The sequence below is a fragment of the Mastomys coucha genome, unplaced genomic scaffold (assembly GCF_008632895.1).
Source record: "Mastomys coucha isolate ucsf_1 unplaced genomic scaffold, UCSF_Mcou_1 pScaffold18, whole genome shotgun sequence".
In the NCBI taxonomy this organism is placed as follows: domain Eukaryota; kingdom Metazoa; phylum Chordata; class Mammalia; order Rodentia; family Muridae; genus Mastomys; species Mastomys coucha.
This window is the reverse complement of record NW_022196900.1, coordinates 57,810,190-57,835,362: the sequence shown is the minus strand read 5'-3', so window position 1 is coordinate 57,835,362 and position 25,173 is coordinate 57,810,190. Positions and strand designations below refer to the sequence as shown.

At 42.1% G+C, this 25,173-nt stretch overlaps 1 protein-coding gene across 5 annotated transcripts in view; it reads right to left on the bottom strand.

The window, feature by feature from the left end:
- The window catches only part of Patj (PATJ crumbs cell polarity complex component), a 314,427-nt gene that overhangs the window by 160,154 nt on the left and 129,100 nt on the right, over positions 1-25,173 (bottom strand). For 4 of the 5 annotated variants that reach the window (XM_031377903.1, XM_031377900.1, XM_031377901.1 and 1 more), the window contains exons 26-27: positions 23,355-23,432; positions 19,847-19,946 (exon numbers count right to left, since the gene is read on the bottom strand). In XM_031377903.1, the coding sequence (XP_031233763.1) occupies positions 19,847-19,946; positions 23,355-23,432 (178 nt within the window). Of the gene's footprint in view, positions 1-7,406; positions 7,806-19,846; positions 19,947-23,354; positions 23,433-25,173 lie in introns of those variants that run through there. The other variant, XM_031377905.1, reaches the window with a different exon arrangement.

Below are 25,173 nucleotides of genomic sequence, written 5' to 3'. Positions count from 1 at the left end.
GTAAGACCCTGACTCTACTCTTCAGACAAGACATCTTGGGAGATCAGATCATTAGTCCAGTTTCAGTTTGGTCATGGATTAAATGGAAATAATCTTGCCTGTTTTAACTCACAGGCTTCATAAAACGGTTCAAACACTTATGTAAGAATAAAGTTTATTGTGTTTGAAGTCGGGGGCCGGGGAGTTGGCAGTTTTCCTAAGGATAGTTGATGGTTCTGAGACTTTTGTTAACAAAGACTGACAGAAAAAAGATGAGATAACCCTTCTTAAATTTATACTTCAGTGAGTATGAAACCAAAAGACTGAAAACTTTGATGGTGACATCTCTTGAATAGTCAAAGTTCTTAATTAAAAATTACCCCTCTAACAGGGACAGAGAGAATGGTGCTAGGTCAGTGGCACTGGCCTGTGGTACTTCTTTGGCAGAAATGCTCAGGTGTCTACTGTACCTGTCAAAGGTCATGTGAACATGTCATGAGCACGAAATGGTGAGAGTGACTTCTAATGCAAACTACAGAGTGGTACACTGAGCATGCGTCCAAGCAGTTCATCCATGACAGCAAGTACATTCCAGCAGAGGATACTGGTGGGCAGGGGAGAGTAAGGGGAAGGGGAATTGGAATTTTACCGCAGTCTAAAGGTGGTTTAAAAACAGAGTCAGGGAACTAAGACCTAATCCCCCTATTATGGTATTTCTAGAAGGAAATAAACTATGACCTAGATTTGGTAATGATTTCTTGAACATGATGCCAAAAGTAAAGATAGACAAGTTGGGCTATTTTCACTCATCAACTGATTGAAAAGCCACAAGCTGAATGAAGAATGTACTTGACAATTAGTTCGTATCTTGAATATACACTGAAAAACTTGTGATTCATCAACAAAACAAACAACTCACTTTTAAAACGGGCAAAGGACATGAAGAGACACCGCTCCAAGATGATAGACAACTGCCAGAATGCACGTGAAACCGTGCTCAGCATCTCTGAGCAGGACAGAATAAGGATGGAAACCTCCGTCAATTATCATTCCACATGAATGGCTGCTGTGAGAACCAGGTACTGCGATGACTCCAAGCTGGGTCCTTGTGCATGCACGGCTGTTAGTGGTAAACAGTGCAACTGCCATGGAACCAGTAAGGCAGTACCTCAAAAACCTTACAAGTCTCACTGCCATGTGACTGGGCACTCTCAATGTACATCCAAAAGATCCAAAAGCAGGTCTTGAAGAGATTCATACCTTTAAATCGGCCTGTCACAACTGCCAAGAGATGGAAGCAGCCAACTGTCTACCAATGAATGATTGGATAACTAAATGAGGTATATACACACAGTGAAATAGCATGCACCTTGTAGCATGGAGAAAATCCTGTTGTGTATTACAATATACACAAACCCTGACAACATTGTACAAAATGAAATAAGTCAGTCATATAAGGTCAAATACTGTATAATTCCCTTTAATGGGTCATAGTCAAAAATCACAGGAACAGGAAATACAATGGTGTTTATCAGGAGCCAATGGATTAGAGATAGGGGGAAAAGCAGTGCTGTTTAATAAATGAGGACGTAGAATAAAAAGATAAAAATGTTCTGAAGAAAGCTGCTTTATACCAGGGTAAACAGCTGACCCACTGGGCCTTCAAGATGGCTCAGGGGTAAATAGCATTTTTGACCTAGCCTGATAAACTTAGTTTGATCCTTGGACCCCACTGTGAAAGGGGAGAACCGGCTTTGCAAAGTGTCTTCTGATCTCTACACATGTGTACACACTCATTTATTCTCTCTACCCCTCTTCCTTCCCTCCCTTCTTCTCCCTCTCCCTCAACAAATTAAGCAGTTAACCTAAATGGTAAATCATATATATTCTTTCTACAATAAGAGAGCGCCTATCTTAAGAAGTCCAGCTGTGAAAATGTACTTTAGATTCTGTTGTGATAAATGCAGATTCTGCATTTATCTAAACAAGTGAGTCAGGAAGGAGACCAGAAGCTGCACATAAAAGCTCCTTAAGGGAGGAGACATTTCTCCCACATACCTGAAAAGTCTAGAAAAAAAAAAGTTCTGAACATCTGGCAGCAGGGACTGACAATGACACAAAACAGATACCAAAGACTGTCAACTCTGCAGCAGAAGACGTCAGCTCAGGGGCTGGTGCTATGCACCGTTGGAAAGCATTTATGACTGTGCTTTGGGCTTTAACGTATTTTTTTACAGTATTTTTTCAGACACAAAGATAGAACAGCTTTAATCTGATCCCACGTTCAAGGCAGCTGACAGGAGGAACCAGGATAGGATCTCATGCATCAGTGAGCAACTGCTATCGTCACAAGAAAAGACAAAGAGGAGCTGGACCTCAGAGGAAGAAGTGAGCGACACAACTAAGGGCAAAGCAGGCCAAGGAACAGCTACCAACCTAACATCTCTCAGGAACAATTCTTAACTCTGGTGTATGATGATAACTGAGCTACAGTTACCTCAAATAAATGATTTCATGTAGTACTTCCATCGTCTTTCCTAGACATAAGGAACTCAGGAGGCTGGGAGGGACTAAGCGAATGGCTCAAAAACATCATGTACCCAAGGGCAGGCCTGTGTCTCAACCTAAGCCATGGGTTCTTTTACAAAAAGTTGCCTGAAGCTTTTACAGCCAAGCTTTCCCTGCCAGGAGAGACAGTATTGACAGCTATCTCCCTCAGAGGACAGACACTCTATCAGAACCAGGTCCCCAAAGCATCAACTTGACACTGAATGCACACAACTAACTAATCTAGGACTGTGGCCTTCAGATGTTGGGGATGGGACACTGAATATATTTTACTCTTTCAGGAACGTCATTTTGGTTCAAACATTACTGAAATTCTACAGTACTATCACTACCCAGAGTCAGTCACAGAGGTGCTCACAGGACAAGCACCATGCGCATATGGTGAAGGCCTGTGTCCGGCCTCTCAAGAGTGAACTCCTGAGAGCTTTGGGGGAGCTCGAGCTACCCAACCTCCTAAATCCTTAGGTCTGAAACTTGAGTGCTCAGCTTCATCAACAAAGCCAAGGAAGAACTTGGTGTTGGGGTTTGGATTTGGGCCTAAACCCGGCTCTGCCAGTAGCAGATAAAAACTTTGAGCTGCCTCTGATTAGCCTTTCTAGAGTGTTTCTAGAGTGTTTCTATGGTTTCTAGAGTGAAACCATAGCAATTCTGAGCTTGGATTGCTGATGAGTAGGTAAAGAAATGCCCCCAAAGCATGTCTGATAGTGGTCCTACTTCCCTCCTGGGCTTCACTCACTTTTCACAATCCTGGGTCCCACATCTGTGGATTATCTGTGATAATCACACCCCACAGTCTGCAGGCACTCACACCTTCTTATCCTCCTTACCTGGTATCTGTTCCTGCACTAACGAGCTACTTAGCTTCCTCCAAGTTTTGACCTTGCCTTCATGAGCTCAAAAACAGAAGTGAAATGTTCCACTGCCTATGGAGGTTGATGGGCCACACTTTGAGAACTATTTGGTTCGGTAACTGAGAGATTACCGAGAGATTCTGTAACTTCTGACTTAGAATAAAAAAAAATGCATAAAATGCATACAGGGAGACTAAAGACAACTTCAACTCTTACTATTGGGAAAAGCAAAACCTAGAGAGCTAACTCCAGCATAGCACTGCAAGCCACAGACACTGTTTTCACAGGGGAAGCAGCAATTAAACTTAAGAAAACAGATGGCAGCTTCTCAGGAGCCTGAAGAACAGGAAGGAAGAGGCCACAGGTTCTCTGCTATGAAATCCAGATTATCTACCTGCCACAATGTCACCTGTTAAAGAACAATCAAAACAGGGGACTAAATAACTTACAAGTTATTAAACATACAACACAGAGGAAGGGAAGCAATGAACATGAAAAGGAGATTTCATCAGTTCCACACCCCAGAGAAGCAGCCATGGCTGACCCAGAAGACAGGCATTCTTTTATAGACATATCAAAACTTTTCCAAGTCTGGTTCTCAAGTCTGAAATTCCCACTTGTGAGAAGGAGTGCTACAAATTCCACCTGGACTAAACAGTGAGTTCCAGGCTGGCATGGGCTACACAGTGAGACCCTGTTTCAAAACCAAAATGAGCCTGTGGTGGTGGCTCACACAGTCCCAGGATTCAGGGAGGCAGAGGTGGGTGCATCTCTGCTTTTGAGGCCAGTCTGTTCTACAGAGTGAGTTCCAGGACAGCCAGGGCTATACAGAGAAACCCTGTCTTGGAAAACAAAAACAAAAGAAAAAAAAAAAGAAACGAAGCATCTTAGTATTCCAGTTGTAGCCATCAAATGCCAGTCTCACTCTTAGAGTTTTGTAAACTAAAAGATCGTCGCTTCTGAAATTGCGAGGGCTCCCATTCCCAGGACGCACCCACATCTGTTCTGGATTTGTTAAGATTCAAGGTAGCGGATACTGCAGGATACTGAGTACCTGAACAAGACATAAGAACTACTGAGCTAAGAGCCAAATGCTATTCAAGATACCATGAATAAATACTAATACCACCCATCTCAACCAGGACAAGCATGGAACTAAGAAATGACTCGAAGTACAAGCTTTCTAAATTTTACCCAAATACACATGAAGCCACCAACTTACCCATTTCCATGCAGCTAACATCAAGAGACTTGCTACTTCTTCTCTAAATGCACTAATTTTTCAGTGAAGGGAGAGACATTTGCTGGTGCTGAGAGGGAGGTCTGGCTCATGCTGCTCTGAGCCTCAAACAGTGAAGCACACCCTTCAGCTCATGGCGTGCCTCCATTGCTGTAATTTTCCCAATTCAGTCTCACTTGCTTGAATGGGAACCTTCAATATTAAAATGTAAAGTGCTGAAGAATGCAATGAATGTTTTTCATAGATGCTTTACCTATAAATTAAGTTCAATAATGTATAAATTTATATGAGAAACTATAAAGAAAATTAATGTATGAAGCACTTAGCAAATTATACAGTAAATCTTTTTAAAAGGGAAAAAGTAAAACTAGGAATTATATTTCAGTGTTCTAATACACAGGCTCATTGGTAAGCTACAACTCTAATCTCCAGCTCAGAAATTGCTTTAGTTTGTAAGCTCAGGGTATACTGTGAGAAGCACTGTTCTTGGTTCAGTTTCTCTCCTTTCTGACCCACTGGCCACAGTTACAGTGCTTCTTGGCTCTTAGTGGACTTTCAGTTCCCTCGGTTGTTCCCTCTTTCCCTCCCTTCCCCTTTTCCTCCTCAAGTGCCCCCACGCCCAGTTTCTCTGTCTCAATGAATAGCCCAGCCTGCTCTCAAAATCACAAGAATCTTCCGAATGCTGCAGTGATAAATATGCACACCTCTCACGGCTCACACAGACTCTAATTTAGACAGGATCATAATAGAGAGTCTGACATGCTTACGTCTGTTTAAGATACCGACAACCTCCTCATTCCATGAAAGCTAACTAATATTAATGTAATATTAACTGAGAGCATAAATAAACAATGGGCACAGTATACGACTATGACATTAGACATACTTTGGAACTGGGGCTGGAGAGAGTGCTTACTGCTCCTGCTGATGACCCAGGTTTGGTTCCTAGACCTAAATTAGGTAACTCACAACTTCGTAAGTCTCCAGATCTAATGCACCCAGACCCGGGTAATTACAATTATATGGTACACATAAACTCATCAAGGCACACGTGCATATGCACAATAGACAAATACATAAATAGATAGGTAGGCAGATAGGTAGATACCTAGATAGATGTAAAAAGACAGAAGGGATTTTTTTTTAATATTGAAGATATTTGCTATAAAATCATGAGCAGTTAACCCTGAGCAGAAGCAATATGGATATATAACACTCAGCACACACATGCTCCACACACATACCCATGACAGCACACATTTATAGTTAGTCACAGTCCTAAAACTGAGTTCATTTATTATTGTGATTAAATGCAAAGAATATGAAAATTCCTAATGAATGCATCCATGTAATGCAGTTTCTAGAAACTGAAGATTTCACCATGGCTTTGAAGCACAGACAACAGCAACTTCATGGAGATTTAAATGTATTTAAAATTTGGATTGATTTAAAACAAACAAACAAAACCCCAAACCTGAGAACTAAAACACAAACACACTGAACCAATGGCTTGAGGAGTCTGGAAAGAAGCAGCCTGATCCAGCAGGTCACCCCCACAGTTTCTTGTCAATGCAAGTTTGAGAAGTAGTATTGACAAGATGAGAGGCAGCTATCAGAAAGCAATTCTAACTGAACAACAGAAACAAACCCAACGAAGGCAGTCATCCCTCTGGGGAATCTGTGACGCACATATTTAACAGCTCAAATATTTCCTGGAAACTAAATGCACAGACTGGATAATCAGTTATGCAGGAGCCTCTCGTTAAAATGCCCCGAAGTGATGCTGCAGAAAAGAGCAAAGTTTCTGCTCACTTATGTTGAGAGGAGAGCCAGAAGTAAGGCGAGCTTGCTTACATTGGGACTGCTGCATATGTCCTGTGAGTGCAGGAGAAAACCTAACTTGAGTCACTCTATTGAAAATGAAAAGAAAGTCACGCTGCATCAGACTCTGAATAAACTGACCAGTAGGTAAAGGTACTCATGAAGACTAATCTTACTGGTTCTAAATACTGTACATTTTAACTGGAAAAAAAGGAGCTCTGGCTTTAACATACTAATATTTTAAAAGTCAAACAGATGCTCATGCTACTGAGAATCCCCTACTGTCAACTGAGCAGTAATTTTCAGAACATATGTTTAACAAGGAAGTTGCTTGCAGAAGCTGAGCCCCCCAACCTAATGAATCAAAGGTGCAGGCTCAGATGGTGGAGACTGAGGACCAGTCCCAGTGGTCAAATACTCTTTAGGGACTATTTACAGGTTAGGAAAAGCAGCCTTCTGTGTGCTGCTCTGATTCCTTAGTGATACACTGCCTCTATCTACATCCATTCTCAGCTTCAAAATTAGTCAGAATACCCTCATTCTAATGTAAGTGCCTTTCTCCTTTCATCACGGTGAAGACACAAATAATGCTAATAAATGCGAAGGAGCTGTACTTCTCAATCATGATGCTGGAAGGCAAGCATACTGCATGCACAGAGTGTTAAAGGTTTGGGTGCAGAAACTACTAACATATTCTTGACAGTCTGATAAAGTGCCTCATTTTCTAAAAACCCTCTAAGGCTGCCTCCAGCTAAAGGTGCTGGGAGGATTCCAGCATGTGTCCACCTTGCTCATGCCCAAGAGCCCTTGCTCTCTCACTTAAGAAAGATGCCTTAGCTTGCTGCAGTTTAGAGCACTAAACGATATGAGATTCTGCACCAGCATTAAAGCAGCATTTGACTGCATGCAGCAAGACCTGCAGCTCTCGTCAGCAACAGAAGCCTTACCTGGGAAGCCCCCGTGGACCATGCTGCAGGACTGTTCCCTTCAGGGCTGCTGCATTCCTGACAAGTCGATGCTGGAAGCAGCTCCACTCTCTCCACCGATTCTGTCCTCTCTTCTCACGACCTTGGGCCTATATTCTTTTTTCCTCAGGTTTTATTCTTTTAAAGGGCAACCTGTCATTCTGTTCCTACCATGGGAAACAATCAATGAAGCTCATTCCAACCTCTCCCTCAAGATAACAGTCACATCTGCCAGCAGGTGAGAGCTGCCTGGGAGGTCTGCCGGTGAGAGGCAAAAATCCCTGGTTCTCTAGTCAGATCCTCGGAAGCTGCAGGCTGCTGCTGGCTCTGACGCTCGGTCACCCTGCACACTTCGGGACTGCATGCTGTAGGCTGTGACACCAGTCACACTGTGCACGCAGGAAAGATAGCTCTATTTCAGAGCAGGAGGCAATACAAATGCAACTATTTATTTTGTGGCCAGCTTCAACTGATATCATGTTAACGTCATGCTGAGAAGTAGTGCTTTGGGGGACAGTATCTTTACCACGCAAATTAAAGGTAGCTATGGATTTAAGCCTGCCCCCGGTTCAGAATAGTCACCAACATTTCTCTTCCTTATTGCTTCCAGCACAAAATCAGGTTTGTCACAAAGCAATCAGTCCAAACTATAATGCCTTAATTACAACTCATTAGTGTCTCTGACACTTTAAATACAAGTTAGCTTTGGGAAGAAAACTTAAATGGGAACAAAGGTAATTCATAGAAACTATTAAAAAAAAAAAAAAAGCTAAACCCACTTCACCTGCCCTACCTTGCCCAGCCCAGCTTGGTACACCTAACCCACATATGGCAAACTGCAAAGATGTCTGTCATTCACATTACAACCCAAATCTGTCAATCACTTTAGTGTTGTCCAACCTTTCTGTGTAAATTATAGGTAAGATACTCATTACTGCCTCATAAGCCAAGTGGTGAAAAAGTCAAGCACATTCAAGGCAATTGAAATGTAGCTCAAAGCTGTTCAGCAATACCGTTGTAAAATGTATACTTCTGTTAAATTCACCTGGACTATAGCAAGGCCTGAAGCTTAGAACATTTTCATAGTTCAAGAAAGCTAAAATAGGAAACCAGTATTGCCAGCTTCTAATCATATAGCTAGGATATAAATATTACTTATTTCACTTAGCTATAAATAGGAAAAGGCCATAAAGGGACAATTAACTACGTATGACATAAGGAAAATCATTCTATAAAACTAAAAAAATTAATCTTAACCAGCATTCTTATATTTTGTATTATCAAAAATAGAAAGGATTTACTCAGCAAAAGCTGGCAGGTGGTATTCATGCTGCCTCCTATCAGCACTGAGCATTCTCAAGCTACATGCTTGGTTAGTGACTACTGTTGACTACAGTGACATCTATTGGTGAGGCAGAGATCAGCCGGGGTCCACAAGTCACCAAGGAGGCTAAGGCTGCACAAAAGACCCCTGTCAGAGGCAAGCACCAGGTGCAGAGCTTAAAAGTGACCCCTGGGTCTACCTCTGCCTCATCAGTACCCCATTTTGTGATTTGGGGGCAAATTAGTGACTCTTGGTCTCAGGATTCTCAGCCACAAAATCTGACAAACCTCAGGTACACTTTGCAACCCTGAAATACCCTGCCCCCACTTCAGAAGACAAGTGACTTTCTCTCCCTTCTAATTTAGAGCAGCATGCTACTTGATTTCCACTCCTTTAATGGAGACCTGTTTACAACTTCAACTGTCCCTTATATGCATAGTATTTAATTCATACCTTGTTCTGACTTGAATATCTGTATTAAGTACAACTGTAGGTAACAAATGCAGAGGTCAGTGGTTTTAATATATTTAGAGAACAGTAGTGGTTTGAATGGGAAGGGTCCCCCATAGGCTCAGGCATTGGTTCCTAGTTAGTGGTGCTGTCTGGGGAGGCTACAGAACCTTTGCTGGAGGAAGCCATGGATTGACGACAGGCTTTGAGAGTTTCTGGCCACACTGGACACTCATTCAGTTCAGGCTCCCTGTTCTTAGCTTCCTGTGATTGCCACCACACCTTCCTTCTGGTTATCTGCTCTCTTCCTCTGGAACCAAATGCCACATACACTCTGTCTTAGTCAGGGTTTCTATTCCTGCACAAACATCATGACCAAGAAGCAAGTTGGGGAGGAAAGGGTTTATTCAGCTTACACTTCCACATGGCTGTTGATCACCAGAGGAAGTCAGGACTGGAACCCAAGCCGGTCAGGAAGCAGGAGCTAATGCAGAGGCCATGGAGGGATGTTCCTTACTGGCTTGCTTGAGCTTCAGTCCTGACTTCCTCTGGTGATCAACAGCCATGTGGAAGTAAGCTGAATAAACCCTTTCCTCCCCAACTTGCTTTCATGGTCATGATGTTTGTGCAGGAATAGAAACCCTGACTAAGACAAATTGGTACCAGCATAGTGGGGTATTCCTGTGACAACTTGACCATGTTTTGGGGAGGACTGTAGAAGGACTTTGGAACTTTGAGCTAGAAGAGCCACTGGTTGTTAAGAACTCTGTGGGATGTTCTGTGGGAGCTTGGAAGATCATGTTGAGAACAGTGCAGAGATGGAGGCCTGGCTTATGAAATTTCAGAGGGAAGATTAAAGACTCTTATCAGGACCATGTTGTTTTGATTGTGAAGATTCTGTGGTTCTGGTTAGCTGGGGCTGAAGTATCAGCTGTGATTAACAAGATACTAGAACTACTAAAGTGAAAACTTTGCATCAGTGGGACTATTGATGCTGGTTAGCTGGAGCTAAGAAATTAGTGGTGATTAAGAAGAGACCAGCATCACTGAGGTGACATCTTCTGGGAAGTGTTTTCTGAGAGCACAGAGAGGCTGTGTTCCAGAGATAGCCAAGGTTTTACCTTGTGCTGCAGCAGAACTTGGTAATGTATAAGAGTCACCCAGGTGGTACTGGTTTTGACAGCACGAAGGGGTCATGAAGAGCAACTGAGGCTCGGCAAAGTGAGAGGCCATGGAAGGCCAAAAGTGAAGGTGCAGTCTCAGTTTGTAATTGATGGCCCAGGATGAAAGGTGTCATGCAAAGGAGTTGAGGCTTGGCACCATGAAGACAGTCTATGAGAGGCTATTGGTAAAGCCTAGTTACAGCAGTGTTTTGGGGATGCCAGTACCAGGCAATGACCACCAAGGACAGCAGCAGCAGTGGAGTACAGGCATCTGGAGCTCAGAAGACAAGATGTGTGCTGCAAAGGACAGAGCTGGAGAAGTGCCTGGTAAAGCCCTTAGAGGAGCCCAGAAGATCATGAGTTGGATCCCAGACATTGGTTTTGCTTTTGATTGTGACTGTACCCTGATATTTTTCCCTCTTGAAAGAAGAATGTATTTTAGTGGAGCCCACAGTTAACAGACTTTGAATTTTAAAAGATATTGGACATAACTTTTAATATGTAAGACTGTGGGATTTTAGATCTTGGGGATGAATAAGAACATAAGGGTTGAGGCTTAATAGTGATGTGTTTGTGTGTCAAATTGACAAGGGGTCAATTGTACTGGCTGGTTTTGTGTGTCAACTTGACACAGGCTGGAGTTATCACAGAGAAGGGAGCTTCAGTTGGGGAAATGCCTCCATGAGATACAGCTGTGGGGCATTTTCTCAATTAGTGATCAAGGGGGTAGGGCCCCTTGTGGGTGGTGCCATCCCTGGGCTGGAAGTCTTGGGTTCTATAAGAGAGCAGGCTGAGCAAGCCAGGAGAAGCAAGCCAGCAAGGAACATCACTCCATGGCCTCTGCATCAGCTCCTGCTTCCTGACCTGCTTGAGTTCCAGTCCTGACTTCCTCTGGTGATCAACAGCTATGTGGAAGTAAGCTGAATAAACCCTTTTCTCCCCAACTTGCTTTCTTGGTCATGATGTTTGTGCAGGAATAGAAACCCTGACTAAGACACACTCTTTCTTTACCAAGTAGTGTTTGTTCATAACAATGTATCAATTTTAGAAAGAGTCTCAAAATTCCAGGAAGCCTGAGGGCAGTTCAGCCCCACACCTAGAGTAGGATTATCCCTTCAAGTCCCAACCAGTGACAACTGAATTCCTATTTCTACTTAGTCCAGTGGACGCTTGGCACTGTCTGAAGCCACAGTCACATGTAAAGTGGGTGAGAAGGTGCTGCTGCCATCTAGCCACATGTAGCCCACAGAGATCAGAGGTGCTGATTCAGAGGTGCTGAGTTGTATCTTCCCATGCTGACAGCCCAACAACAAACAATCACTCAGCTAAGACTGTGGCTCAAGGCACAGCACTACACAGAATGGGCCTCAGCCAATCAGAGCACCAGAAGGTACAGTTCTCTACTCTCTTTTATCTTCCAAATTGCCTGCCATTTCATTTACAAGTCCAAAGAATTTCAAGTTCTCCTGTTAACCAACAGTATATTTCACTTAGGATGTGGATTGAAACCACATTACTCTCCTGGACTGCTTTAGTGACCCAAAGCTCAAGTGGAGGCAAAGTGCAGCCACTGGATAGCCCAGCTGTTTACACTCCTGACTGCAGTGCCCCGTGCTTAGGAAATGTATACCCTCTTCTAAGTGGACAATACTGACAAGGGAGCCGTGTGTGTGTGTGTGTGTGTGTGTGTGTGTGTGTGTGTGTGTGTACACATGTATAATTCATATATACACCTGCATATGGTAGCCAAAAGAATTTTCGATTTCAAATCGTTGAGACTGACAAGTGCGCCATCTGTAATGGCTCTTTGTGTCATTGTGTTTTTGGAGTGTGGGGGCTGAGCTCCCTGCTCTGCTAGCTTCCTAGGACGGTGGCGCTAGTGAAAGCCCCTATATTCTTCCAAACCTGACACAGATTTTGTTTGTCTGAGACAGGTTTTTTTTTTGTCCCTGCATGAAAACATACATGAATTTTCTGCAAAACTATTTATAAACACCAAAAGTACATGTACTTGACATATGCACATCAAGAGCTTTTGAAGACATCTGATGGGGAGCAACTAACTGCGGATAAGCAACCTTTGGGCAGCAGTTTGACAAAGGCACATGGAGTATTAAATTCAGAGGCGGTAGCTGTACAGCTCTTACAGAGAGTGCAGAGCTCACCTTGGAAGGGTCAACAGTGTATCTGAGTTCTAGGGCACTGTTTTTTTTTTAATCAGTTTTTGCCTCTACACTTATAAATACACTTGAACTCTCAGTAACAGTTTTGTTAATAAACTTCATTTCCCATAAGCCCAGCACTCAAGAGGCTGAGATAAGAGAACCAGGAGTTCAAGACCAGCCTGACCTACATAATAAGACTATTTCAGCAGAACAAATCAAAAATGAAACAACAAAATACAAACAAGAATTGAGGTACAACATGAAGCTGTAATGTCTGATAATCTAGGTTGTATAATCTGCATAAACCAGGTTACCATGTGAGGTTATCAGCATGCTTCACAACTGAAATACCGTGCTAGGTATTCAAGCAAGTAACACATGACTGGTGGTTAGGACAGACTAGGAAAGCCACATAAATACATTATAGCCCATAACCAACCCAGAAAAAGGGAAAAACAAGATGAAAATGTGAACTACAAAGACAACCGTCCTGGAATTATCGTATCAGGGAAGGGAAGGATTCCCACGAGGGTAGGATGGGGCTGTGTTTATACCTCTGCTCTTCACTGAAAGCTTGGTAACAAGAAGCCACTCAAGAGCAGTTTATTGTGTGTTTCTAGCAGCTAGGCTGGCCTTTCCAGCCAGAAGCTGGGGTGAGCTGAGTGTAAACAAGCACAAAAAAGAGTCAGGCTGCTGGGCGAGATGCTTCCACACTGCAGGGCTCTACCCACGGACTGCAGCAGGGCTGGGGGCTCTACAAACGGACTGGGGGGGGGTTACCTTTCCTCAGAGCTGAGAGCTCTAACCGCTTATCAAATAACTAAAGGGCAGCCTTGAAACTTGTATTCGTACAAGCAACACTAAATAGATTCAGAAGGTTCTATTTATATTTATGCCTATATATATAACAATAACAATAAAAAAAGGAGTGAGGATTTTGAGAGGGAAAGAAGAAATGAATGGAAGGAAGGAATGAGGTAATTATATCTTCATCTTTAAAAAGTGAAAGAGAGCACACAGACACTTTGAAGCCAGCAGGAAAGCGCCCCTGTGCAGCAGCACAGCACTCTCATGCAGCCCTACTGTGTCCCATTGGGATCAGAGACCCTCTGTTACAAATGTTTCCACTACTGAAACTCAATGCACCCACCAAAAAGTAGGTTCTGTGGCCACCCACCTCCTAGAACTTAAGAGAGTTTAGTAAGGAAGACAGATATTAATCTGACAGTTCCACTGAAAGTTATACTACGCTAAAAGCTATAAAACAATAAGTAAAGGTCATGGGCTAAAGAATCAGGTGCAGCTGCCAAAGGTGACAAGAAGTGAAACAAGAGGCCTAACCACCATCAAAGTCTTCTGAATATCAAGCGGGAATGCATTTGAAGCTTTAAGGAGAAATATGCCACATACTCTGTCCTCAATAAACCTCGGTCTGTTACCATGTTACTGTAACTATGTGCACTGGCTAGTTTATGTCAACCTGACATAAGCTAGAGTCATCAGAGAGGAGGGAACCTCAACTGAGAAAATGCCTCCATATGATCTGGCTCTATTTTCTTAATTCGTGGGGAAGGCAGGTGGTCCTGGGGTAGTAATACCCACCCTGGGCAAGCCATGGGGACTAAGTCAGTCAGCAACACCCCTCCATGGCCTTTACATCAGCTTCTGCTTCCAGGTACAAACCAAAACTGAGACTAGAAACTACAGGGTCAGTCTTGGGCAGGGCCTAGCATTTCATTTTGTTGCAAGGATTTAAAAGGCCTATGAGGGGAAAAAAGACCTAGGACATCTTTCTCACAGCCAAATGAAAATCTGAGTGGGAGACAGAGAAGTGAAGGCTAGAAACAGACCCAGAAGTCACTATGGAGTAAGTAAGGTCCCAAGTCCTTGGTGATTCTGAAATGCTGACGAAACATGGTTTTCAGTTTTGGTACCTAAGGCTATCCCACACTGTTCTAGTTTGCTTTCTGGTGCTGTGATAAACACCATGACAGAAAGCAATTTAGAGAAAGATTGATTTGTCTTATACTTCCAGGTCTCAGTACACCATGGAGGGAAGTCAGGGCAGGAACCAGGCAGGAACTTGAAGCAGAAACAATGGAGAAATGCAGCTAGCTGCCTCACTTGCAAGACTTATGTTTACCTGACTTATTTATACAGCTCTGGATCAGCTGCCCAGTAGGGCTGGCCCTCCTACATCAATTAATAAAGACATGCCCCCCCCCCCAAACATGCCCACAAGCCAATCTGATTTGGGCAGTCCCTCAATAGAGACTTCCTTCTCAGTGACTCTAGGCTGTTTCAAGTTGATAGATAAAGCTAACTCAACAGTTTTACAGTATCAGTGCATGTCACAGGGAAATCCTGCACTCTCTGACGGTGGCAGCATTGCCAATAGCTAAGTGCTAATAGAGTATATCATTCCTCAATTCTTGTTTCATAAATTTAATTAAAACTCAAGCAATTTTGATTAATTTAAAGTGGTAAGTTTTTTTTTTTTTTTTTTTACAATTGGTCCTTAGTATGTTATGAAATATGTTCAACAAGCCAAGGTAAAGCATCTAGAATCCAATGCCTTATATATTATGAGTGGATATTGGGTGTAGCATTTAATTCTGACAGTGTGAGCACTAAGGTTATGTTAGTAAGAATCCTGTTCTTCTTCTATACCAATCATGAGGTGCTAAATTCAGCAGCTGCCTGTGTCTGTGGCCTCCTCCCCCACCTCAGCAGCCTGTCACGGCTAACCACTGAAGCAGAATAACCCGAGTGTCCCAGAAACACTGTCTCAGAATCTCATGCAAGTGTTTACTGGAAATGGCCTCCCTGGGTCACCAGGCAGAGCTAGCCCCATATCGTTTTTTTAAAGATTATTATTATTATTATTATTATTATTATTATTATTTGTTTATGGCTAAGCAAATGCACCAGTGTAGGTGCTCATACAGAACAGAAGCAGCTGGAGGTGCTTGTGAGCTGTTCACCATGGGTGCTGGAAACTAACCTCGGGCCTGTTGCAGGCCTATTAACTGCTGAGGCATCTCTTTAGCCCTCACAGGATTATTAGGTAAATTTATCAGCTTCTGTGACTCTAGCATCCCCATCAACAGTTTTGAAAAGGTGGTTCTTGGGTTGGAAGTAGTAGAATCAGCTGAGAATTGTTTAGAAATATTACTTTTTAGGTCCTCCTACATCTAAGGACTCTGAGTCTGGGGGGGACTGTCAGTCAATGCTTGCCAATCTTCACAAGTGTTTCTGATGAACTCAAAATCTGAAAGCTATAGGCCTAGATTAGTATTTCCCATAATGCAGGTTATTATATAATCACTTTATAATAAAGTTTACTGTAAATAAATCATCTATAACCAGCACTTAAAAACCAAACAAGGAAGCTGGGCAATGGTGATGTACACCTTTAATCCCAGCACTTGGGAGGCAGAGGCAGGCAGATTTCTGAGTTTCAGGCCAGCCTGATCTACAGAGTGAGTTTCAGGACAGCCAGGGATACACACAAAAACCCTGTCTCAGAAAAATAACAAAAAAACAAAAAACAAAAAAAACCCAAAACAACAAAACCAAACAAGGGATAGGAAAAGAACAAAATAAATCACATCATAAAGTAGTATTTGTGCAACTTTGTCTCAAATATACATGCATATTTCTACACATGCACCTCTGCTGGTTGTTACGGTTTGGACCTTATATGTCTCTCAAAATCCCATTTGTTAGGGTTGGAGAGATGGCTCAGTTAAGAGTACTTGCTGCTTTTGCAGAGAACCCAGTACTGACATGCTAGTTCATTAACAACCATAACTCCATTCCTAGGGAATCTGATATACTCTTCTGAATTCTGTGAGCACCAAGAATGCATATGGTACAGTAAATATATACATATAAAATGAAATAAATAAGCCTAAAACATGAAAGTCCCACGGTTAAGGCGTGGCAGCCAGTATGTGGCTCTCTTGGGAGGCCTTGTACACTCTAGGTGGGATCTAGGTCGGGTGGTGAGGAAATGCTCATAAAGGGATACTGGGACCCAGGCTCTTCTCTCTCTCTTGTTCCACTTCCTCAAGTCTCTCAGTTCCTCACACAGTCTCCCTCCCCTTCCATCCTTTATGATTTGAACAGCTCCTGAGTCAAATGCTTCTAACAGACGTGTTTCACAGACACAGGCTCACATCAACAGGTCAAGGGACCTGATCAGAGACCTTTAAAGCTGAGTGAAAAAAATCTGTTTCCTCTTAAAAGTTGACTTTTCCTAGCATTTTCTCACAGGGATGGACAGCTGACTTGCATAGTTAAGATGTTGCTTCATGGCACGGTCTCAGTGTTTTTCAACTATCTGAAGACTGCATGAACCATGCATGCCTAGCTCCTTGTCCCAAGGATCCTATCTTGGTCTCTGAACCACTCTACTTAACGTGGTCTCACACAATGCACTGGTTTTTCTCATACTACCTTTAGTATCTTATTTTATATTTAATTTTTACTCTCACAGTATTTTACTCCATGCTAATTACTATTAAATGAGCTGATTATTTGTCATAACTCTCCTTCATTAGAATATTAGCTAATGAGAAGAACATTCCCTGCCACTTTCCCAAAACATCTCAATAGTATTCACCTCCCATAGCATCCATTCAACAAATGTTACCTACGTGAAGTCCAGAACTAACCAACTAATAAAGCCATTTAGTGGGCTTTGCAGCCTTGTGTATCTCATGTCTGTGATCTGTGATCTTTCTTATAAATCAGCACTGCCTTGTGGGCCATCAGGTGAACTTAAGACATTTACTTGCAGCTACAGACTTTGGTAAAGTTATAGAATATATTTCACAAATGAAATATATTTTACTGGGATGTAAAAATGAGATAAAAAGTAACCTGACAGACTTTTAGTTTAGGCAGATAAGCCATATATTAAATTAAATTAGTAAGGGTTACAGAACAAAGAAAACCTATGAGATCTATTCTGAAGAAAAAACCTATTCTGAAGAGCACACAGTGTGCTTAGGCTGCAAGCACACTGTGTGAGCTATTCAGCACTTCTGGAGGTCAACAGTATAGTCAGTGGTGTGTAAGATGGGAGGGGTATAAACACGAAGAATGGCAAACATCACAGACAAAGGAATGGAGAGAAGAGTCTTAAACAGAGAAATGGATTTGCTGGAGAAATCATGAAATAAAAGTTTCTGTAGTGAAGAAAAATGACAAGTCTTATATAGCTATCTCCTGAGAGGCTCTGACAGTACCTGACTAACACAGATGTAGAGGCTCACAGCCATCCATTGAACTAAGTACAGGGTCCCCAATGAAGGAATTAGAGAAAGGACCAAAGGAGCTGAAGGGTTTGCAGCCCCATAGGACGAACAACAATATGAACTAACTAGTACCCTCAGAGCTCCCAGGGTCTCAACCACCAACCAAGGAGTACACATGGTGGGACTGATTGTTCTGGCAGCATGTGTATAGTAGAGGATTGCAAAGCTGATCATCAAAGGGAGGAGAGGCTCTTGGCCCTGTGAAGGTTCTGTGCCCCAGTGTAGGGGAATGCCAGGGCCAATAAGTGGGAGAGGGTGGAGTGGCAAGCATGGGAAGAGGGGAGGCAACAGGGGTTTGTTCTTGTTGTTTTTGTTTGTTTGTTTGTTTTTTGGAGGGGAAATTGGGAAAGGAGAAATAAATATGACATGTAAATAAAGAAAATATCTAATAAAAATAAATTTAAAAAAAAAAGTTTCTGTAGTGAAGAAAAATGACAAGTCTTTCAAACAGTGTCTCTGTTGTTCTCATCGCTATGTGCACATGGGTGTATAGCATACATGAGTTGGGGAAGAGGATGCTGTCCCTCATATCTTATGGCATGGAAGTATTGTGAGTGAGAAGTCCACACCACTTAGTACCTTTGCCTGGACAGTAGGCATTTTCTGCAGCAGCAGGGCTCTTCACAGTGCCAGTGTGGAAACTCCATTCCTATTGTTTATTAGCTTTATGATATCGAATACACTCCTTAATTTCTCTGGGCTCCAGTTTCTCTGCTCATATGAAGCAGAGTACTGTAGAATATCCAGTCCTTTCTTGATAAGGAAAGTGAGTCACAAATAGGTTAGAATAAGCATTGTAAGCAGTGTGTTAACATCTGTATGAGAACAAGCATGAGCTCACCCATCAGTACCTGAACCAGTGGCTCACCATAAGAGGAGCCTGATCTGGCACGGCAGCACTATGTCCCCTATATGCTGGTGACTGCACCAAGGAAAAAGGAGCTGTTTCTTCACTTCACAGCTGATAACATTTCTACACAGCAGACTGCACTCAATCAAGCTTTGTTAACTACTGAAAATGAAACGAAGCAAGATAAAGGGCTCTATAGAGACACAGTAGACACCAAACTTCCTTCAAGTCAACTTGACTATCAGCTAGATCTTTATATTTCATATTCCTGTTTATAAAAATAACAAAGTGAGCTTAATGACCATAACTAGCAACAAGAACACCAAAGCCTTTCAGAGATGCAACATGTGGCTTGTCAAAACCTTCTCATTCATCCAGCCCTCACTTTCAGCACATGAAGTACTGACTGATCACTCTTAGAGAAGAGGCCACACTTAAGGTCATATGCTAACAAATGCTACAGCCTGTTTTTAACACTCAATTTTTACATCAAAATGCTTTCCTATATTGAAGTAGGAAAAATTTTTAAAGAAAGATGTAATGTACATATACATTTCAAAGGACACAAAATTCACCCTTGAAAATGCCTGTCAATAACTTTTGGTACAAACTGCATGGCACTCACTGTCACTAGTTACTTTTCAAATCACTTCCATATCCTGCAGAAGAAACTGCATAAACAGCAACCAGGCTGTACATGCAAAAGGAAATGTGACTTCCTTAAACGCAATCTCTAATAAACCTCTGTCCAAAGGTATAGTTGATTCAACTACTGAAAAATAAAATCATGAAACAAGACATGGTGACTCCCTGTGCTGTCACATGAGTGATCTCAGCATTCCCTTAAAGGTAAGTATCCAGAACTGGCACCTATGCCCAACTCAGGGCTCTGCATTTCTGTTTCAAAACCAATTAGTAAAATTAAAGCATCAAACAATATAGCTTTCTTAAGTGTCCTCTGTTAACTTCAAATAGAAGAGCTTAGGAAATAAAAGCCACAGGAGTTTCGAAGAGAAAATACTTTATTTTTAACATACGCTCATGCACATTTCTGAAGACATGGCCCTGTATTTGTGATTCACAATAGTCACTGCAGCATAATTTAATAAACTCTGCAATTACTCTAAATAGTGCAAAGGAACTCACTGTCGGTCAGGGCCCAGTCGTCTTCACTTTCTTCCACGTCTGCAGATGGAGCTCTGTAAGGCGGGGGCAGCCTCATTGGAGGTGGAGCTGTTCCATGCCTCTGAAGGTACAAAAGTCAAGAAGAGGGTTAATTGTTTTTATACAATCCTCTCCAATGACAAAAAAGAATAATCTGAAAATAGTCTGGATGCAGGTGACTTTGACCATAACAAAAGTACTGTAAAATAAATACAAATTATTTCCTCCAGCGCCTGTTAGTTTATAAAAGTAATTTTATGTTAATACAACAATGTACCAAAGAAGAATTCAAAAGCATAGCTTTGAAGAGCACTGCCCTTCCCAGAAGAATATATCCCTTTCCCTTAAGAAAAGAAGCCATGTATATTCCCTTTCTACCATGAAACTCAATCCTCTGCATCAGTAACAAAATATTCAAGGATTCTCAAAATAAGCATAAAAGTAAGAATAATCCCACATATTAACTTTACAATTATTCAGGTCACTTTTTTATTTAAGAATTGCAGATTATGTTATTAAATCGGAAATACTAAATTTTATAAGTGGCAAAGTGCTCTTCTGTAGTTTGTAAATAGTCATACACATTTAATGTTAAAAGGGAAGTAGTTATAATGAATAATTATTTCTGCATAAAGGTTCTCTGAATTTATATAGCAAATAACATAGTTTGAGTCACAATATGTAACTCTTATAGATAATTAAAGTGAAACAAAATTCCATTGTCAAATTACCTTCACAGAATGAAGACATATTCTTGAACGAAAGAAAAATTGAGACATGTCAAACTTTGCAGAGACGCCAGCTGCTATAGGTAGGAGCTGAGGTGCCCAGCCTCTTCACAAACACCCAAATGACTAGACTGGGATTTGTCTTCCTACAGGACTTCAGTAAAGTGAGTTCAATTACACCTCATCTGACAAAACCACTAATGTAAGGTATATCTCTGCTGAGTGAACACTGGCCCATTATAGACAAATCATGCAGTGAATTTCTCTGGAAGAGAAGGCACTATCTGGGATCCATAAAAGCAAGCACACCCACATCTTGAGTATGATGTCTAATGAAATCAGTGATTATATGTGTGGGAAATACAAAATATCAAAACACAAGTGTGATGAAGTCAAATGTACAAACATTCATAAAGAAGCAATCAATTGAGAAGGGGACAGTTGTATTCTTTAAGGGAAACAGGTGAGTGAAAGAAAAAAAGAGTCACATGATACCGCCCCCCAATAACCCCTTATTTTCTCAGGTCCAGGCCATTCAATATCAAAGACGATTGTTCAAGCAAAGTCAGAGTTGAAAGTCCTACTGAGAGCTGAGAATTCCAGCTAATTCAATAATATTCTGTCAGCACTCTTGAGAGAAGAACACAAAATAAGTATGTCCTAATCCAAGTTGACCTGGAACCCACCATCTTTCTGTTTAACTCTGGGATTAAGTGTGCATCATGCCCAATCCCCTGGGGCACCTTCCAGCTGCACATTAAAGAAAGGTGTGCACACAGCCAAGCCATCCAGTGATGGAGAAGACTGGAGCTCCCAATGTTGAAACAGGCCAGGAGATGGCAGCTCCATAAACACAGAGAACAAGTCACACTGAGTGGCAGCTTCAGCTTTGGTTCCAAGCACTTGGTGACCTCCCTCCACATTTGCTGGGTGTCTAATAACTGCTTTTAATTATGCTGCTGCTTGAAAGATGAAATTTTACAAAATGACTGTGATGCAAGCAATTCTTTTTATTTGTTTTTTAGAGATACAGTACAGCTCAGGCTGGCCTCTAATTTTATATGTAGCCAAGGATGACCCAGAACTCCATCTCCCAAGTTCTGGAGTTCCAAGCATGTCCCACCCTAACTACTGGTCATGGTTGTCACTTGATAGCAGTGCATACAGATTGTGTGTGGGAGAGAGGGAAATTGTCCGTCTTGGAAAAAGGTAACACCAATGTTACAGCTTTTTTGTCCTGGAAAACATGAATCAATTTTCTATCTAAACTGGGATCTTACCTACATGATTCTCTGTCCCCTGAAGCGTGCTCACCATCTCTTGTTGCCCTCAAGAGTGAGCTTAATAAATACTTGGCATCTGTACCTTTTGCGTAGTTTTATGAATACTGTTTTTATTATTTTTTCCTAAAATATATACAGACAGTTTTGGAAATCCCAGTGAGATGCTCAAGCAGACCCATTTTCCAGAACTAATTAAACAGAGATGCCTCAGATATGCAGTTATAGGCAGTTGCGAGCTGTCAGACATGGAAGCTGGACCTGAGCGCAGGTCTCCTTCAGTTGCTCTTCATCCTCTATATCCCTGAGGACCCTGAGTCAGAGATTGGTGTGCTGGACAGACTGTAACCTCGGCACTTGGGAGATGTGGCAGGGGTGGCAGGACCACTGCACTACATAGTAAGTTCACAGACAGCCTAGATTACACAAGATGCTCTCCAAGAAACACAAGCAAGCAAGCAAACAAACAAAAAAGCACAAATCAAGATTCTCACGACCAAAGTGCCTTGGCAATTCTCTCAGCAGACACCAAAACAATAATATCACACAAACAGCAGTGTGATTATAACGGAAGTAAGTTAGAAAGTCCCACTTGCAAAATGTAGCATTTCTGGGAGCAAATCAAAGGTTTATACTTTTCTGAATTATGAGCATTAATGAACAGAAACAATTTCATAAAGAGAAAAACATGCTAGGCAACTAAAAGGTTGCAACTTCAGAATGATGTGCTGTCATCCCAAAGCAACCCCCAAACATCACAAAAGTAATGTGTGGAAATTGACAAATTGACTCTAAACTTAAATAGAAATAAATGGACACAACTGTGCAAGACTTTAGAGGAAGAAATATGAAAATACAAAACCCCACTCCACCAGAACACAACACTGAGTGCTAGGCACCAGTGACTGAGGAGCACAGCATGCTGGGATATATGGGCTGATCAAGAACCAGCTCAGAAGTCAACCTCCCCCAACAACCCCAGGCAGGACAGGCTTGTACTATAAATCCTATTTTAAAATAATGAGCCAATTTCTTTGATGGGATTGAAGCATCCTACCTAATACTATAGCTTAAGAAATTTTTAGGTCAATAAATTCTATGAGAATAGATGCAGGAAAACAAACTTCTGACTGATGATGAAAACAATTTTTCCCAGTAGAGGTAAATTTTGATGTGGATCTTCTAGGGGAAAAGCAACACGTACAGGAAAACTTCCAGGTACGAGCAGCATGCTCTGGGAATGGCCAGCTAGCCAGCAGAGCCAACCAGGAAAGAGAGCTACAGATGTCCTTGGTTGACTGCTTCACAGGTCGCCTTTACCCTGTCAAGAACCAAGCTCACACCCCGTGGAAATCCACAGAAGAACCAAGCCACACCCTGTGGAAATCCACAGGCTGCCTCAGCACACTCACCCACTCACTACTCAGCTATGCAAACAGAAACCAAAGCCTTGGGGGGGGGGGCTGGCAAGGCTTGGCTTACCTTAGCTTTCCTTTCTTGAGTGTTTTGGTCCTGGATCTTGGCAGGTGTTTTGCCTTTGTTATTCACACTTGGGATGACCTACATCAAAGAAAGGGAGGGGAAGAAAGACAAATGAGTAAACCCAAAAGTCTTTTTCTAAACTCATTGTGATGGGGCACAATCCTAGCCCTGCTGAGACTGAGGCTGGAAAATCAGAAGCCTGGACTGCAGTGAGCTCAAGGCTGGGTTAGGTGATAGTGTCTCAAAAGAAAACAAAAGGTGGTAAAATACCTTTAATCCAGCACTACAAAGGTGGACGCAGGAGGAGCTATGTGACTTTGAGGCCAGCCTGGTCTACACAGCAAGGTCCAGGCCAACTAGAGCTACACACTAAGAACATGTCTAGGGACAGAGGGAGGAATGGAGGAAACCCATCGCTCTCCCACCTTCCTGCTTTTTTGTTGTTAGTGTGGTGTCGGTGACTTTTCTCACTCTGTGGCTCAAGTAGGTCTACGTAGTCTAGGCTAGCTTCAAACTCACCATCTTCCCAGTTCAGACAGGCAAGAGCAATGAGGGGGTGCCTTGCACTGCAATTTAATACATTCCTGTCTGTCTATTTGTCTGTGCTCCTGCCAGGCTTGGCACTGAGCAAGCTGCAGCTGTTATTTCTGTGTTTTTAGATAGTAAAGACTTAACAAACCTAGTGACTTCATCTCAAGGTAAATAAATATATGAGAAAAAAAATTTTTTTTTCCAGACAGGATTTCTCTGTGTAGCTCTGGCTGTCCTGGAACTCACTCTGTAGACCAGGCTGGCCTCGAACTCAGAAATCCACCTGCCTGTGCCTCTGCTGGAATTAAAGGTGTGCCCCACCACCCAATTCGAGGCAATAAGTAAAAGTAGGTAAAGAAGATATGCATTATAAGATCATGTATGTCACAGGAACAAATTAAAGATTTGTGTGTAAGGTGAAGAGAGAGAATGCTACAAAGTTAGACTACTGTTACTTAAATATCTCATCTGCAAAGGACGTTTCAGCGGTGACCTGTTAGATGCTAGAATATAGGAACCCTCATTCATTTGAAATCTGAAGCACTAACAATTTAAGCTTATCCCTGACTAGTTCACAAATAAAAGAGACTCAGACTGTGGTTATTTTATTTGGCTTTGACAATTACTGAGGGGTTACCCCTAATCTATTCTTCTAAAGCTAGCCTGGCTACCTCTCCAGCAGTGTACCCCAGATATTTGCTGTTTCTCCTGGCCAAGCGATCATGGTTCCTCTCCCTCATGGTGGCTTCCTCCCTCTTCCTTGTCCAACTGCACCCCCAATCTCTACTCCTCCAACCAGGTTACTCCAAACCTACCTACCTCTAATCCCTTCAGGAATTAGCTCTAGTCAATTTTATTTAACCAATAGTTTTAAATCAAGGAACAAGATTTGCATAACAGAAGCTTGTAAACATAGCCACTAGTAGGCCTAGAACTTGGGGTATAGAATTTAGCATTACATGCTTTTCCAAATTATCACAGCTAATGAACCAAATTCTTACCCTCACCTAATGTCTGTGCCATTCTCCGGGCAGAATCATTGTTCATTAAAACAGTTGGTGAATGACTTTATGGTAGGCCATCTTTATACACACAACATTCCTTAAATGAGTATAACCTGTTCTCTGTGGGCTGAGAATAAAGTCACTCACTCAAGTCAAATAGCTTTGACCATAGAAGGAAGTCTGTATCCAAAAATCGACCCTACAATTCATTTCTTCGTGCAGCAGAACTATCAACTCTCAGCTTAGCTACAATGGAGGTAAAATTCTTTGGTGATGTGAGGGTC